Source organism: Mesoplodon mirus (genome assembly GCF_964341445.2).
Source record: "Mesoplodon mirus genome assembly, chromosome: 9".
Lineage (NCBI taxonomy): Eukaryota > Metazoa > Chordata > Mammalia > Artiodactyla > Ziphiidae > Mesoplodon > Mesoplodon mirus.
In genome coordinates this window covers 98034792-98050387 of record NC_138985.1, presented here as the reverse complement: position 1 = coordinate 98050387, position 15596 = coordinate 98034792, and the positions used below count along the sequence as shown (strand labels likewise).

The 15596-nt window shown below is 35.9% G+C and overlaps 1 protein-coding gene across 7 annotated transcripts in view; it reads left to right on the top strand.

Moving 5' to 3' along the window:
- The window catches only part of CNOT4 (CCR4-NOT transcription complex subunit 4), a 142914-nt gene that overhangs the window by 78388 nt on the left and 48930 nt on the right, over positions 1–15596 (top strand). For 4 of the 7 annotated variants that reach the window (XM_082631761.1, XM_082631762.1, XM_082631764.1 and 1 more), the window contains 4 exons: positions 4503–4589; positions 5325–5426; positions 6172–6297; positions 9479–9612. In XM_082631761.1, the coding sequence (XP_082487887.1) occupies positions 4503–4589; positions 5325–5426; positions 6172–6297; positions 9479–9612 (449 nt within the window). The remainder of the gene's footprint in view (positions 1–4502; positions 4590–5324; positions 5427–6171; positions 6298–9478; positions 9613–15596) is intronic. The other 3 variants (XM_082631763.1, XM_082631765.1, XM_082631767.1) reach the window with 1 other exon arrangement.

The window sequence follows — 15596 nt, the reverse complement described above, 5'->3', positions numbered from 1 at the left end:
TGTCTAACCCTTTCAGATTGGAAAAATTAAAGTCAGCTTCATTAGAAAACTCGAAGTTTCAAATTGTAACTTTTGAGACAAAGAAGATCCCTGTGATTTACTTATTTTGGGATGATGACAGTTTGATATTTGACTGAATTCTGATTAGCAAAACAGGAACATTTAAGAAAATTTAAAGCTTGTTTTGAAAATAATTTTTGTACATCTGAAAACTTCATACCAAGATTGATAGTCAAATGTATTCATTTATCGCTCAATAGAAAAAAAAAACTATCGTAGAAGATATGGTAATTAGAGGTAATGATTAGAGGTAATCACCTCCTAAATCCTAAAAATTTATATTGTCAGAACCTAATTCATTCATTCTGTAAATTAACTCTTGAATACTTACAATCTGTTAGGTACTTTGATGTTGGAGATGAAGTGGTTTAGCAAGCAGACAGTCTCTACACGTACAAGCTTACAGACAGTGGAGAAGACAGAATTAAGTACTTGTAAGCATGCCGAGCATTTATAAACAGGGAAGTACAGGGCTTTTTGAGAACATGTAACAGTGGGGAATTTAGCTAGTACAGAGATCCACAAAAAGCCTCCCTGAGGAAAGGATGATTAAAAATCATTAGGGATTAGCTGGGCAGCGAATAAGGACAAGGATGTTTCAGGTTCGTGACTGCGTGAAAGAGCAGCTTGTTTGAGGAACTGAAAGACTTTAAAGACACAACCATTTCATTTTACAAACGGGAAACCGAGGCCCAAGGAAGTTGAGTGACTTGCCTAGGATCACTCAGCTATTTCATAGCAGAGCCAGGGCTAGAAACCACCCCCATCCTCCCCACCTCCCTGGTCTTAGAGCTCCTATTCCAATGTATTTTACACCAGTGAATGGTCTGTTGTTCCTCCATCCGTCCATTTATCCATCCATCCTTCCATCTGCTTACCACATTTTTTATTTTCTCTGTGGTGGTCATGAACACTTGACTGTGTTCCCAAAGAATAAATAGGAAGACATTTTACACATTAGGTATGCCATTGGGAATTTATAATTTTATCATGTGGCCTTTTATATGGTAATTAGTACTAAAGTTGGCTCACTGTGAAGTAAATATAGGACATTAAATATATGGGTAATGTGGTGATATGCAAGGTGTTCCGCCTACTACCCATACTCTTTACCTTTTTTATTTACTAGAGTATTGTTTTGCTCATTGACTTATGTTTCAGACAGAATCTGTAATGCGCAACTTAATATAGAACGTCTAAATTATTTAAATTTCCCTTGCCTGGGCAAACCATTCCTTATCAGCCATAGGCCATTTTCTAATACATTAAGGCCCACCAGTGTTTTATATCCATGTTATTCTTTTTTTTTTTTAAGATTTAGATCTGTATTTATTTATTTATTTGGCTGTGTTGGGTCTTAGTTGCAGCGTGTGGGCTTAGTTGCCCTGCAGCATGTGGGATCTTAGTTCCCTGACCAGGGATTGAACCCACATCCCCTGCATTGGAAGGTGGATTCTTAATCACTGGACCACAAGGGAAGTCCCCCATGTTACTTTTTTTGTTCAATACTAAGACAGTTTAATTTTTCAATAAGCATTTATTGAGTACCTACAGTGTGCCAGGCATTGTGTAAGACATTGAACATAAACCAGTAAAAAGGTAGCCCCTGTTTATTTATAAAAGCAGCAGTACAGTATGAGGAGTGCTGTGTGCTGTGGAGGCACAAGAGATGGTACCTGACCTTGGGGGGAAGATGTGTACTCTCCTGCTATCTCTGGGGTAAAGTGCTTCAGGTACAGGAATTATACAAATGCTTCTGGATGAGAAAGAGCTCAGTCTGCAAATGATTTGTTTGGCTGGAAAATTAGAGTGAAATGGTGAGAGAGGAGGCTGACAAGGTAAGTGGTAAGGGATAATGAAGGGCTTTTAAAACATGCTAACAAGTTTGCACTTTATCTTAAAGGCAATGGGAAGCTATTAACTATTCTTAAGAACAGAATGACATGGCTAGATTTGTGCTTTGAAAATATTATTCTGGCTGCTCAGTGTACTTATGTACAAATCTTATGTTGTTATGAAGGTGTTACTCAAATACTGGCCAGAATTTATTTCCATAAGCCAGCTTTTACCCTTTTCAGACCCAGTACCCACTTTTTTGTTAACTAATATTTTATAACACCCTTTAAGTTTCATGCAATGACTTCTCGATAATATCTGTCTGTGTAGATACATAATTTGAAAAAAGTGAAGGAGAAATTAAAAATTATAAAAAGACTGTTTCTGCATGTAAATACTTGAGTAGCTCTGCTCTAGAACCTTGCTACTCAAGGTGTGGCCACTGGGCTGGTAGCATTAGTATCACCTGGGAGCTTAATTATGCGGACTCTCAGGGTCTGAAATATGTATTTTAACTAAATTCTCAAATGACTTGTATGCGTATATAAGTTTGTAAAGTACTTTGTTTCCGGTATGTTATAAAATAGGTGCTTGCATCTGTTTGTAGAATCACTGTGAATATGACAACTACAAAGGCAGATTGTTACAGGTGTATGTATTGGCACCTCAGGTACCATGAAGTGCCAATGATGTTATTTTTCTGAAGCAATTCTTAGTAAAATTTCAAACAAAGCACTTGTGGTTGTCCCTTAATTACACACTATTTGCTTTTAAATTCAACATATGTCAGAACTGTGGGGAACTACTTTATGTTTATAATTTGTTTCTAGGTTCACTTAATTGTAAACAGGCCTCTCAGCTAGATGAATGTCTTGTAGAACATTCAAAAGTGGTGCAGGACAGTTCTTTGTGGTGCAGGGCTAGCCTGAGCGCTTCTGTCAGCTTTCCCTGGCTCCCATCCACTGAACACGAATAGTGTCTCCCAGTTATTTTGACAGCCTCCCCTAATAAAAGCTCCCACAGAGTTCCAAAATGTTCCAGCTTCCCTTGGTGCTGCCTTTATTGAGAACTACTGCCGTAAACTTGGATATGATACGAGCTGCTGATGCAGCACAACTTGTAACCAGCCTGAATCCTTTGAAGCAGGTATTTTGGCTGAGGCCTTTTGCTGAGTTGGTATGCATCAAGCTGGAATATTGAATACAGTTCTATACTCCACTGGCCAGAAAGCTTTTCAAGATATACTCTTCCCTAACCCTCTATTCTAAGCCTTTTTTTGTGAATAACCCAAGAGTTATTGCCTTTACCACACTTACCGCCATATCCCTCGGGGGATTTGGGTAGAAGACAGATTGAAAGCCAATGTAGTCACTTCAGCTTCTAATCCATTAAAATTGGCTGTAGAAAACAGAAGGCCTAAACCCTATACTTATAAAAACCTGAAATAAAATAAGGTAAAAAAATATATAAATCAAGTTGAAAACTGTTAAGAATTAATGACACCCCAATCATGGACTGTTTCACAAAGCTTTGGTTCTGTCAGGTGCAGAACATACTAGCTAAGTTGCAAGTATGTGAGAATATTATCAAGAGTATAAGAGTATTTGGAAAGGATACTTTGCACACACTTGAACAGACATGTGCATAAAGCTTTCATTGAAAGAGAGCTTGCTATTTGGAGAGATTGTAGGAACAGTAGGTCTATAGATGAATTCTAGGAAAAGAACAAAATTTAATTTTGAGGAGGTTGCAAATCATAGGAGAGGTTTTTGTATCAGGTTAGCCAAGGTTAAGTAAGGTTTAGAGAAGCTAAGTGAATGCATATAGTGATCCCATAGTAAAGGAGATGACACAAGTATGAGGGAAAATGACCACCAAGAAGTAACCAGGTAGTAGAGAAAATAGTGTATAAATCTGTTTTCCCAGTTTTTTTTTCATCCATCACCTCACATTTGTTATTTATTAGGAAAAAGAGAGAAAAAAAAAACAGGAGACAGTTGAGAAATGGTGAAATTGACATAAGGAAAATTTATTGACACACACAGAGTAATAAATCATAAAGCATAGAAGTTTGAGGAACATTCTGTTACCATATTTGGAATGCGTAACTTATAAACAATGCTTTAATATATAAAATATTATATACAATAGATTTATGAGTAAAGACTGTCTCTACTGGTGTCTGTTCTTGAGTTTCTGTTTCTGCTTAATACATAATCTTGGTCATTGTTCTGAGAATTACTTGCTTATAATGATCATCTATTAATGAAAATGTGGTTAAGATATTTGATCTGTTTTGTGTTTAAGAATACTGTGAAGCTAAAATCCCTTAGATTATTGGTGTAGATATTAGAATGTAATAGATAATACTGAACTTAGTAAGTCTCAGTTTCTATTCAGTGGGTCAATAAAGAATAGCTTTTAGACTTTGTTGATGATTTCCTGTAGGTTAGCCACACAAATTGTAATTAGGAAGTAGTCACATTTACTAGAAAACTTTAAAAATTATTTTATTTTCACTGAAGAGGGATGGTGTATGTCCCCATTAAAAGGATAAAGTTGATGAAATGGGGACAGTTTATACCTTATTTCTTCTTCTTTTATAGGTTTTAAAACGACCAGAATATTTTGGGAAGTTTGGTAAAATACATAAAGTTGTCATCAATAATAGCACATCATATGCAGGCTCACAGGTAACTAATTATAGGGATTTTTGCCTTTCCTCCCTATGGTCTGGGCTTGACCTGGGCTGCTCAGAAGGAAAACTTGCTTTCTGTGATTAGAAAGCTTAAGGGTCAAAGATTTAAGCAGTGTAGTGACCTCTGTTGGTGGGGTGGGGGAATTTTTGGTGCTTATTTGACCTTCTCAGGACTTAACAGTGAATTGATAGTAATAAGACGGAAATAGTAAAACAAAGATCTAGTGATGGTTTGAAGGGGAGGGGGAATTGAGTATATTATCAGGCAGTTAAATTATATAATGATTTCTAATTAATAATGTTTTCAGATATTGTGAACTTAATACAGCGTCTTTGTTATGCTGGTATTAGCAGATAGAATACTCCTACAGATTGCATTTATTTTGGGGAGAACATAGTTTGACACTGTCTTCAAATCTTATTTTTTTTAAATCTAACTTTCAAGTTTGTTTTTTGTAACCTTGACAAGCCTGTCAGATGACTTTTTTAAAAAATAAATTTTATTCATATTTATTTTAGTCTACTTAAAATCAGATAAAATTCATTAAGTATGATTGTCTTAAGATGAACTAGTATATGGTTTAATCAAAGCTACTACTACCTCTAATCATTTGTCATTATTATTAATGAAAGTAGTAGTAAAGGCCTTTAGAATTCCTTAGGCAGGTTGTAAGATAATTTTGTTGTTTTTGTTGAATTTGATACTAATAACAGTGGGTTTTCACTTTAGGGTCCAAGCGCCAGTGCTTACGTAACCTATATCCGGTCGGAAGATGCTCTCAGAGCCATACAGTGTGTCAACAATGTGGTGGTAGATGGCAGAACACTTAAGGTAATACGGTCCTCTTGATTTTTTTTTTTTTTAAGGGGGAAGGGATAACATGTATTAAGTAGAGAAGAGCATAGCTTTTACATATTACATGAAGGGAGTCTAATTTGAAGATTGCTTCTTAGGCATCCATTCCAACCTATGACAGCTAATTTGTTTATAGCTGACCTATGTAGGGTCCTGTTTTACCAGCTAGGAGTAAACGCATTCATTATTAGGGGCTAATCTTTAAAAATCTCCTTATATTTACACATATTTTATTTTGTGAAAATGGATTTATTACTCTCCTTGTCAGAAATAGATAATTGTTCTGATTTGTTGTCCTTAAATATTTGGGCATTGATCAGTTCAGGTTTGCATGAAGGGTCCCACCAAGCAATGCTTTTAAGTAAGTGGAAGAAGGATGGCATAATTAGAAAAAGGAATTTACCTTACGTGCCTATAACCACCTAAAACATGGAACAGATTTTGTCTTTCTACTCTTCTGACCTCTAGGGAAATGATCTGGGTGCTCAAGCTCTGGAAACCATAGGCCGAGATTTTTTTTTTTAGTTCTTTTAAATGATCATCATCTTTAATAAAGCCTGCTAATAATAGTTTAGTTCTCTAGTATTCACAGCCATACTTTGTTTTGTTGTGCCTGTGCCTCATTTTAGGTAAAATGAAAACACTAAATATGGAAATTTTCATTGTGGTGTCAGTTCACATTTTGGGTCTTTTTCCTCCCGCTTTCCTCCTCTTGCTGCAGGCATCTCTAGGTACAACAAAATACTGCAGTTACTTCTTAAAGAATATGCAGTGTCCAAAGCCTGACTGCATGTACCTACATGAATTGGGGGACGAGGCGGCCAGCTTCACAAAAGAGGAAATGCAGGTAGTAAAGTAATGTGAATTATCAACTTTGCAGAAAAGGAAGTATTTTTCTTTATAAGTTAAAATTACAAAAGCAAAAACTAAGAATTTTCTTTTTCTTTAAACTGGTATTACTTTAAAGTAGCATTTTCCAGGGCTTCCCTGGTGGCGCAGTGGTTGAGAGTCCGCCTGCCAATGCAGGGGACACAGGGTCGTGCCCTGGTCCGGGAAGATCCCACATGCCGCGGAGCGGCTAGGCCCGTGAGCCATGGCTGTTGAGCCTGTGTGTCCGGAGCACCGCAACAGGAGAGGCCACAACAGTGAGAGGCCCGCGTACCGCAAAAAAAAAAAAAAAAAGTAGCATTTTCCAAATACGTAGTGTTCCATGGAATATCAGTTCTGCAGGATATTGTTACAATAAAAGTGGGTCTGTGGTCCACTAAGTTTGAAAATGCTTGATTAATGAAGATAAATAGATTCCCCCACCCCCACCCCAGCAACACTTCTTAGAGTCTTTAATATGCTAATACATATCCCAGAGGGGTATGTAGAACCAGGACTTAATTGACCAAGGAAAGCATTTTGGTAAATGCTACTTTAGGGGGAATGTCAGTAAAATGAAAGCTAAGTGGGATATTGTAATTATGAGGTCCCCCACCCCATCTCTACTCTTCACAGAGCATGCTAGAAAATAATACTCTATTAGATGCTGCTGAAAAGCTAACATTATTTTTATAAAATGATTCTTCCCATGAAAGTATCCAGTGAGTCAGTGTCCTGTAAAGGGTGAATTGAAGGCTTATTTTCCTGTGTTCTTTTTTACATTTCCTGTTCTCCTGTCTCCTTTCAATTTGTAGTATAAACATGCCTTTACAAGTAAAAATGTTGACCATACGGCATATTAAATGAGGATTATGCCAAAGCACAATACTGCACTTCCCTGTTATAGGTGAGGACTTCAGATTGTTGCTGTGGACTTTTGCAGGAATACTTCTCATTTAGAAGGTGGGGGGCATTGATTACTGCCTTTCATTCTCCAAGTCAAACTAGAGACAGTCTAGGAGGGGCTCCTTTCAGAGCAGATTGTTAAATGAAATGAAATATTACCTTTTTTGACTTGGAGTTACTACAGATTAAATCCCATTATAATAAATACATTGGGATTTCTTGACAGTATGTATTGTCTTTATGATCTAAAAACAGTGTTAAAATAAGTTCTCTGTGATATTTAACGGGGATGGATGACTTACTTATTTCTTGCTTATCCAATAAATGTATCTTGATTTTTTTCTTCTTTTGGATGAAGTCTAAGGTTGAACCATTTCATGCTGAATTTTGACTAGTGGGAACTGTGCTTTACCTATGGGTACTATTACAATGAAAATCTCTGTCAAGGAATTTCTAAGCCCCAGTTGATCTCACTGAAGTATTATTGAAGAGTAAAAGGAAATGGATGGACAGTCCCTTAGAATTTATTTGTAATGGGATTTAACCTGTCTCTATGAACTGCCCCTGTTAAATCATTTGAATACCAATTTGAGCTCTTTGTGGCTAACGAAAGCCATAATATCTCCTGAAGTATTGCTTGCAGAAAGAATTTTCAGGGCTTTTTATGTTTTAAAGATGTAAAATCCACATCTAAACTGTGTTTTTTCTTAACAATTTAAAATTCATTTCATATTGTTGTCCTGAATTCATCTTGCTCTTCTTTATCTTAGTTCAGAATTACTTTGGTTTCCTCGTTAAAACACTTCGTCAATGTAGAAAGGAAACGAGCAAATTATATCATGGCAAAAACCAGATCCTTCCTTGTTACTGCATAACTCAAAATTTAGTACCATATGAAATATTTATAGACCCAGGTGAACAGGCAAGAGCCCTCTCAGAACAGGGAACAATGCATTGTGCAATATATATGATACAGTTGTGCTCAATTTGATGATACTGCCCTTGTTTTTATTGTTTTGATTTTGCTTTGATCTGTTCTGTTCTGGTTTTGGTTTTCCCATAACACCTATTTAGACTACACTTTTAAAATAATTAACAACCCTGAAGGTAAGTAAAAAATGTCATTGCAGTCGTAATATACATGCAGATAGTAAAAAGTTATTCAGAGTAATTTCATTGTATTGTAATTTATTTTTTGTATGTGCCTAGTTTCTACAGTCAGTCTTTGTCTGATTTATTCCATCACATTTGTGACACTGCCTTCTGATAGACAGCTACCAACTCCAGTAAATACAGAGTTGTCTTTGTTGTGTATAGAGCAGAGATTGGCAAACTTTTTATGTAAAGGGCCAGTTAGTAAATATTTTAGGTTTTCTGGGCATATGATCTCTGCAGCAACTACTCAACTTTGCTGTTGTAACACGAAAGAGGTCATAGATAACACATGAATGAATGAGCATGAGTGTTCCAGTAAAACTTTATTTATAAAAACAAAGTGGGGGGCTTCCCTGGTGGCGCAGTGTTTGAGAGTCCGCCTGCCGATGCAGGGGACACGGGTTCGTGCCCCGGTCTGGGAAGTTCCCACATGCCGTGGAGCGGCTGGGCCCGTGAGCCATGGCCACTGGGCCTGCGCGTCCGGAGCCTGTGCTCCGCAACGGGAGAGGCCACAACAGTGAGAGGCCCGCGTACCGCAAAAAAAAAAAAAAAAAACAAACAAAGTGGCTGGCTCTAAATTGCCATCCTCTGGTCTAAAGTTTAAAATATATTAATTTTTATGTAAAAACAAATTAATGTGCTAATTAGTGTTAGGATAATGAAAAATATAGTAAAACTCTTCATCTGTGTGTTACTTATCAATCTTCTAAAAAGAGAGACTGATTTTTTAGTGATTTTCAGAAAATTCTGTAATGACCTGTTAGAAGACTTAATTCTTATGTGAAAGATGGGGAAGTAAGTTTAAAAGGGCCCCTCTAGTTTTTTAAACTAGCAAAAATGTTGTCTGTTAATATTCTTTTCTCCACATAAAGTGGGTGATGAAATGCCTTAGTTAATGGAATATGTCTCATGTAGTTTTGTTGCAAGAACTTTCACTGGTCTAGAAGTTCTGTGACATTTTCCTCACAGGTTTCTCTGATGCCATGACAAATCCTTATGTGTTTTATTTAAAATAGCTTTAGTAATTCATAAAGTACATCAGCATTTTATACCAGCCACTTTGTGAGTCCCACTGCAGTTTTAATTTCTTCTTCCACTAGGCGGGTAAACACCAAGAATATGAACAGAAGCTACTTCAAGAATTATATAAATTAAACCCCAATTTTCTTCAACTGTCTACGGGTTCAGTTGATAAGAATAAGAACAAAGTGACACCACTGCAGAGGTATGATACGTAAGTACCGATATTAGTGTAATCAGATACCTTGCCTTCATGTCTGTCAATCTTCTCTTTTCATTCTACATCTTTTTCAGGCAGGATCCTTCTTGACAGTGTCTGTCATTTGTGCAGAATTGTTGTACTATATAGGAAATGTTGAGTCACAATTTCTGGGTTTGAATATTTGCTGCCTGCTGCTCCTTGGTAATACTGCAGATGAGCCTCTTGATGCTTCCCCTTTGCATTGATTTGCAGACTACCCTGAGCCCTGGGAACACTCTCCTTGATAAAAAGGAAATTAAGAGATGTGGGTTATTTAAAAGGCTCTTGTCACCTAACTGGGGTTTCCCTCCCGATGTAATGAGAGGGAAAACACTGTAAAAGGGACAGTGGGCGTTATCTGAAGCATTTTTTGTTGGGGATAGAAGTATTCATGGTTGTCTAGTCTCAGGAATCACCAAAGTCTTATGTCCTCTGAGTGAGGAGGGTATCCCATATTCAGATCTTATTCATCTTGGAGACAACTTATTTTTGCGTAGACCTATATTCTGTTGATGTTTAAACAAATTTATAATTTTATGTATTGAGTCTTATTCTGATATGGTGATCTTCACATCTTGGATTGTATTTGGTTATGGCCTGTGAGAAAATGGTATGATTAATAAAACAATAATTTGGGGGTTATACTTTATTCTGAATGTACCTTAAGTTTGATGTGTCAGGATCTTTTTTTTTTTTTGATTTGTTAAGTCTGACTTTTGTAAAGTGAATTCATTTAAAGTAAATAGCTGTAATTAATTTAAATAGGTCGATTTCTTTTTTAAAAAATTTATTCCAAAGTTAAATTCATTTAAGTGATGTTTTAAATGTCTGGTTATTACATAGTCCCATTGTAGTCCCATGTTTATTTAGCACTAAAATAATGTAAGGGCCATTTTTTAAACATAGCTAATAATAACTACATGGATTGTTATCAGAGTCAGTTTCTTCAAAACTTATTCTTGTATTTAAATTCTTGAAGTCCTTGTTAAGTTTATTCACTTAGATAGTAAAGATTATTTATAAAGGCAATTCAAATTTAAATACTTCCTGTTTATTTGCACACACATATGTACATGTATATATAAATATATGAGGCCATAGAGCAAAACATAAAATTACTATATAATAAACTATGTGAAATTTGTTTTATCAAAGCTAAGAATAAACGCTAAGTTTAAAATCTTTTTGGGTTGATGAGCTTTGACCCTTTCCATTGATCTTTTTGTCCCCACCCCATATGTTTATTTTATTATGAACCTATGCTATTATTTACCTCATTGGTTGCTAACTCTGTAGTGCATTATATAAGAATGAGGTTATTGCAGTAAAAATTTATTTCAGATGCTTTTAAATACACATCTTTATTCTCATTAAAACTGTTGTCATTCTAATTGAAGTCATATTCTGGGTTTACAGCCCCTAGAGAATTCAGAGCAGAAACGTAAAATTTAGATGATCTCTTTGCTACATTTGTTATTCCCTGAATATAAAAGTAATGTTTCTATTGAAGGAAATCTGAAAAATATACAAAAGCATAAAGAAGAACATAAAAATTGTATGTGATCTCAATACTCAGACGTTTTCACTGAAAATGATTTGATGTATCTTCCTTGCAGTGTATATTTCCTTGTAGTCCTTTTCCTTCCTGTGAATGTATATATACACAAAACACATTGGTTTGTTACATTTTAAAACTTAATACCCATTATTATGAATATTTTCCCATGTTATGAAAGCAATTTTCATGACTGTGTAGTATTCCATTATATGTGAGTATTTAAAATTTATTAAACCAGTCTCCTGCTGATGTATATTATCTTACTTTCATTTTGGTGCTATTATTTATAACACTGTGATGAACATTTTTTCATGTAAACATTTTGGTTATAGTTTTGATGCTCTTAGAACTGCTGAGTCAATGATTGTGAGTACCTGTTTCCTTGAATTGAGTATTTTTTTCTGCACATTTACCAATTTGATAAACAAAAAATCTCATTTTGATTTATAGTTGATTAATATAGTGAACTTATGCATTGTGAATTCGTATCTCTTTGCCATGTTTTATTGGTATTTAAGTGTTTTCTGTGCAGTATATAAACTGGCTTCCCCCATTAGTTGACCAAGTCTGTTTGTTTCAAAATACTTGAGTTTATAGATCAATTTTGGGAGAATTTATATTCTACAGTATAACATTGAGTCCTCTCAACCATTAGTGTGGTATATCTCTCTATTTAAGTCTTTTGTCTCTCAGGAAAGATTTTTTTTGGTCTTTTCCCTGCATTTTTAAATCGGATCTCCCACCATCATCTCTTCCTATTTGAGAATCCCTAGGCTAAAAATTAAAGAACAGTGTTAGAGAGTGGTGCTAGCAGGCATCCTGTTGCATTACTTTTATAGAGATCTCTCCAGTGTTTTATTCACTCTTAAATATGATTTTAACCATTTATTTGAGATAAATTTTTAATCACAATGTGAAAGTACCTTGCTTTTTTTTTTTTTTTAAGAGTTTTCTTTTTTTTTAAATTTATTTATTTATTTTTGGCTGTGTTGGGTCTTCGTTTCTGTGCGAGGGCTTTCTCCAGTTGCAGCGAGCGGAGGCCACTCTTCATCGCGGTGCGCGGGCCTCTCACTGTCACGGCCTCTCCCGTTGTGGAGCACAGGCTCCAGACGCGCAGGCTCAGTAGCCGTGGCTCACGGGCTTAGCCGCTCCGCGGCATGCGGGATCCTCCCAGACCAGGGCCCGAACCCGTGTCCCCTGCATTGGCAGGCAGACTCCCAACCACTGTGCCACCAGGGAAGCCCTGCTAGTTTTAATTTATTGGGCTTTTCTCTTTAGATTGGAAGTGAAAATTGGAATTTACCAAATGTCTTTTTAGCGTTTTAACAGTAGTTAGCTTTCTTTAAATTATTTTTTTTGTGATCCCTTATTAATAGATTTACTAATATTTTATTGACTTTGCCTTCATATAAAGTGTAGTCAGAGCACATTTGTAACTGTTTCAGTAACAGGAGAGGAGTGTCATAGCAGCCACAAGTTGTAGAGAAAAAAAAGAAGAAAAAGGGGGATTTAAAACAGTATTCCCATTTGATAACTTTGCCCAAAACCAGTGCAACTGAACCTCAGCTGGGACCAGAATAAATTTTGACATAGTTACCTTTGCTTTTCATAAGTACATGATATAGGAAGGTTTTGGGGGGAGGGAGAAAGGTTGTTTTTTGTTTGTTTAATGCAAGTCCCCCAAATTTATTAAGGACAGTTAATGGCCCAGGTTACAGAGAGTTGTGGGTTTGTTGTTTTGTGTTTTTTTGGCAGCTCCTATAGCTTGTTTTCTTTCCATGCCAACCCCTGTAAGAGAGTAAGTTTGACTGTCAGTATTACTAAAAGTCTGCTTTGGTCCTCATTTCTACGTTGCCACCATACAAGGTACAGTGGTAGGGATGAATTTGTAGATAAGTTTTCTTCTTCCCACAGGGAAGAACTGTCAAGTTAGAAAGATGAGCAGTACAACTCTTTCTATGGTCCTACCCTACAGAGAACATTTTTCTTATTCAAGATAAATTGAGAATTAGACTTTCCAAGGACACAAAGAAAAAGAATGTTCCTTTTCCTCTTTTCTTGGCATTCCTGTGTAGTGAGTAGCAGTTTTAGAAGAATTGCAAGAAAGCAAAACTTGGAACTTTATAGATTGACATTAAACTTAAAATGTACTTTTTTCATTTGTAATTAATCCAGAGTACAAATATTAAAATTATCATAGCTACTAATCGTCACTGAACCCTGACATGGTCCCCTGATACACATTAATGTTAGTAAGTGAAATTTTCTATAATATGTCTTACTCCTATCTCACTTAAATGAATAATAAATTAGAGGGTGTGTGTCATTTGTTCTTCACACACACATCCCCATTATTATGAGTTTGAGAGTGTATCAGTCAGATTGAGTATTGACTGTAGATATGCTGTTTTTCTATATTAGTAAGTTACTTTGAAATGATGAATACAAATGTAAAGAATGGGGAGTAAGGGAGCCATGCAGTAGTGATGCTTATGGACTGGATATTTTGTTTTTAAGTTTGGGGCTTTGAGATACCTTTATTTACATTGAGGCACTATTTTTGCACCAACTGAAGACTGAGACAGGAATAGTAGTAGCTAGATGGCTGCTCTATGCCCAGGACAGTGCACAGGCCTCCCTACAAGTGTTTGGGGGACAGATTATGGGGTGTGCAGATCACTCAAGGTAAGTGGTTCTGACTTGATGTTGTGGCTCCAAGAAGCCACCGTTGAAGGAATCGAGATGTTCAGCTTTAGGTTTAGGTAGAAAGAGGGTTGAACAGAAATTTGGTGTCTTCTGTGTTCATTTAATCTCCTCAGTAGTCCTGTGTGGTAGATATCATTGGTATTTTACTACTGTCAAGAATACTAAGTCTCAGAGAGTTCAGATAATTTACCGGTATCCTACACAAATAAGTGATAGACCAGATTCTGACCTAAAGTCTCTGTCACTTTTAAGCCCAAGCTCATTCTCCCACTCTGCCATTTCTTAGTCTAGAATAGGTGAAATTTAAGACTCTAACATGAATTAAAAACTCTGACATGAATCAAACTAAATCAATTAAATGAAACTATGCCATAACTGTATGTAGTTTGACCTTAAAGATCTCTGGTACTTAAGGCTTAAATATAGTGGATGTACTATAAATTCCAAGGAATGTTAAGCAAAATCTTCCCTAAACCACAGATTGGTGGCAGTAGAGGATAAGCTAAAGAAAAGATGAATGGAAAACTTCTATAGAAATTTGTCAGTTTTTATCACATTGAAGGAAAAGGTACATCCTTAAAAAATAAATACAGCTATATTTTTATTGAAAGTCAAATATAAGCTCTGATAGACGGAAGCCATAGCCAGAGTGCCTTATTTATTTAGCAGAATGGGGGTAGTCACTGCGTGAATCCTGTTCTTCTGTCCTAACATCATGTGGTGAATCCCTGAGATTTAGAAAGGATATGGTCCAGAGGCTTGTACAAAATAGTCTCAGTAGAGCATGTTAAATCACGCATAGGCTTCTGAGTATCTGTGAACTCTGAAATTTTATGTAAAATGTGTGTGTGTGTGTGTGTGTGTGTGTGTGTGTGTAAATTTTTCTGGAGGAGGAGCAGTGTAAAGCAGTAATTCTCAAAGTATGGCCAAGCGCCATGAAAGGTAGCCTACATTTTTTTTGTAAAATGGATCCCCAGAAAGGCATTCCCATTTTTGAAATAGGTAAATGGTTTGCAGTTCCCTACTTTTATTTTTGTATAAAACTAAGGGCTGCTTACTAGTAAATTAAGTAGATAGTAAAGTTTGCTAAAATTGGATATTTACATTAAAATTCGTGAATTATGAGATTTTTCTGAACTTATTTCTCATTCTTTCCTTATTTTTCTTAAATTTTATTCCCATGATGTATTTGGATATATAAAGTTACTGCACATGTACACATACATACTTGGAAAACTAGTAAGTCAACTCTGGTATCTTGCTCCACCTAAGTAGAATATTTTCAAAAAGGATAGAGAGCTACTGGTATTTTTTCCAGAGGGTGGGTGTAATGAGTGAGGGGAAGTGGGGGGAAGGGTTATGTTGGGAGGGATGGGAGGAAAGGGTTAGAGATAGAGTTTTTGGTGCCCTTATTTCTTAGAATAGAAGAAAAGGCACATCAAATGAGCAATTGTGTGTTTAAATTCAACTTAGTATCTTTTAAAGATCAAACTTTATTACTGAAATACAAAATTATAATGAATAGATGGAGATTTTTCTGTTGTTTTTGAAAGCTTGCCACAATCTTATGATATGTTTAGGATGGTGGATGTCCACCTTTCAGTTTTAATATTAAGGATAATTAATTTTTTGTGCTTACTAGTAATCAGAACATTTATATTCATTCATATTTGGTATGTCGTGGAGTTATGAG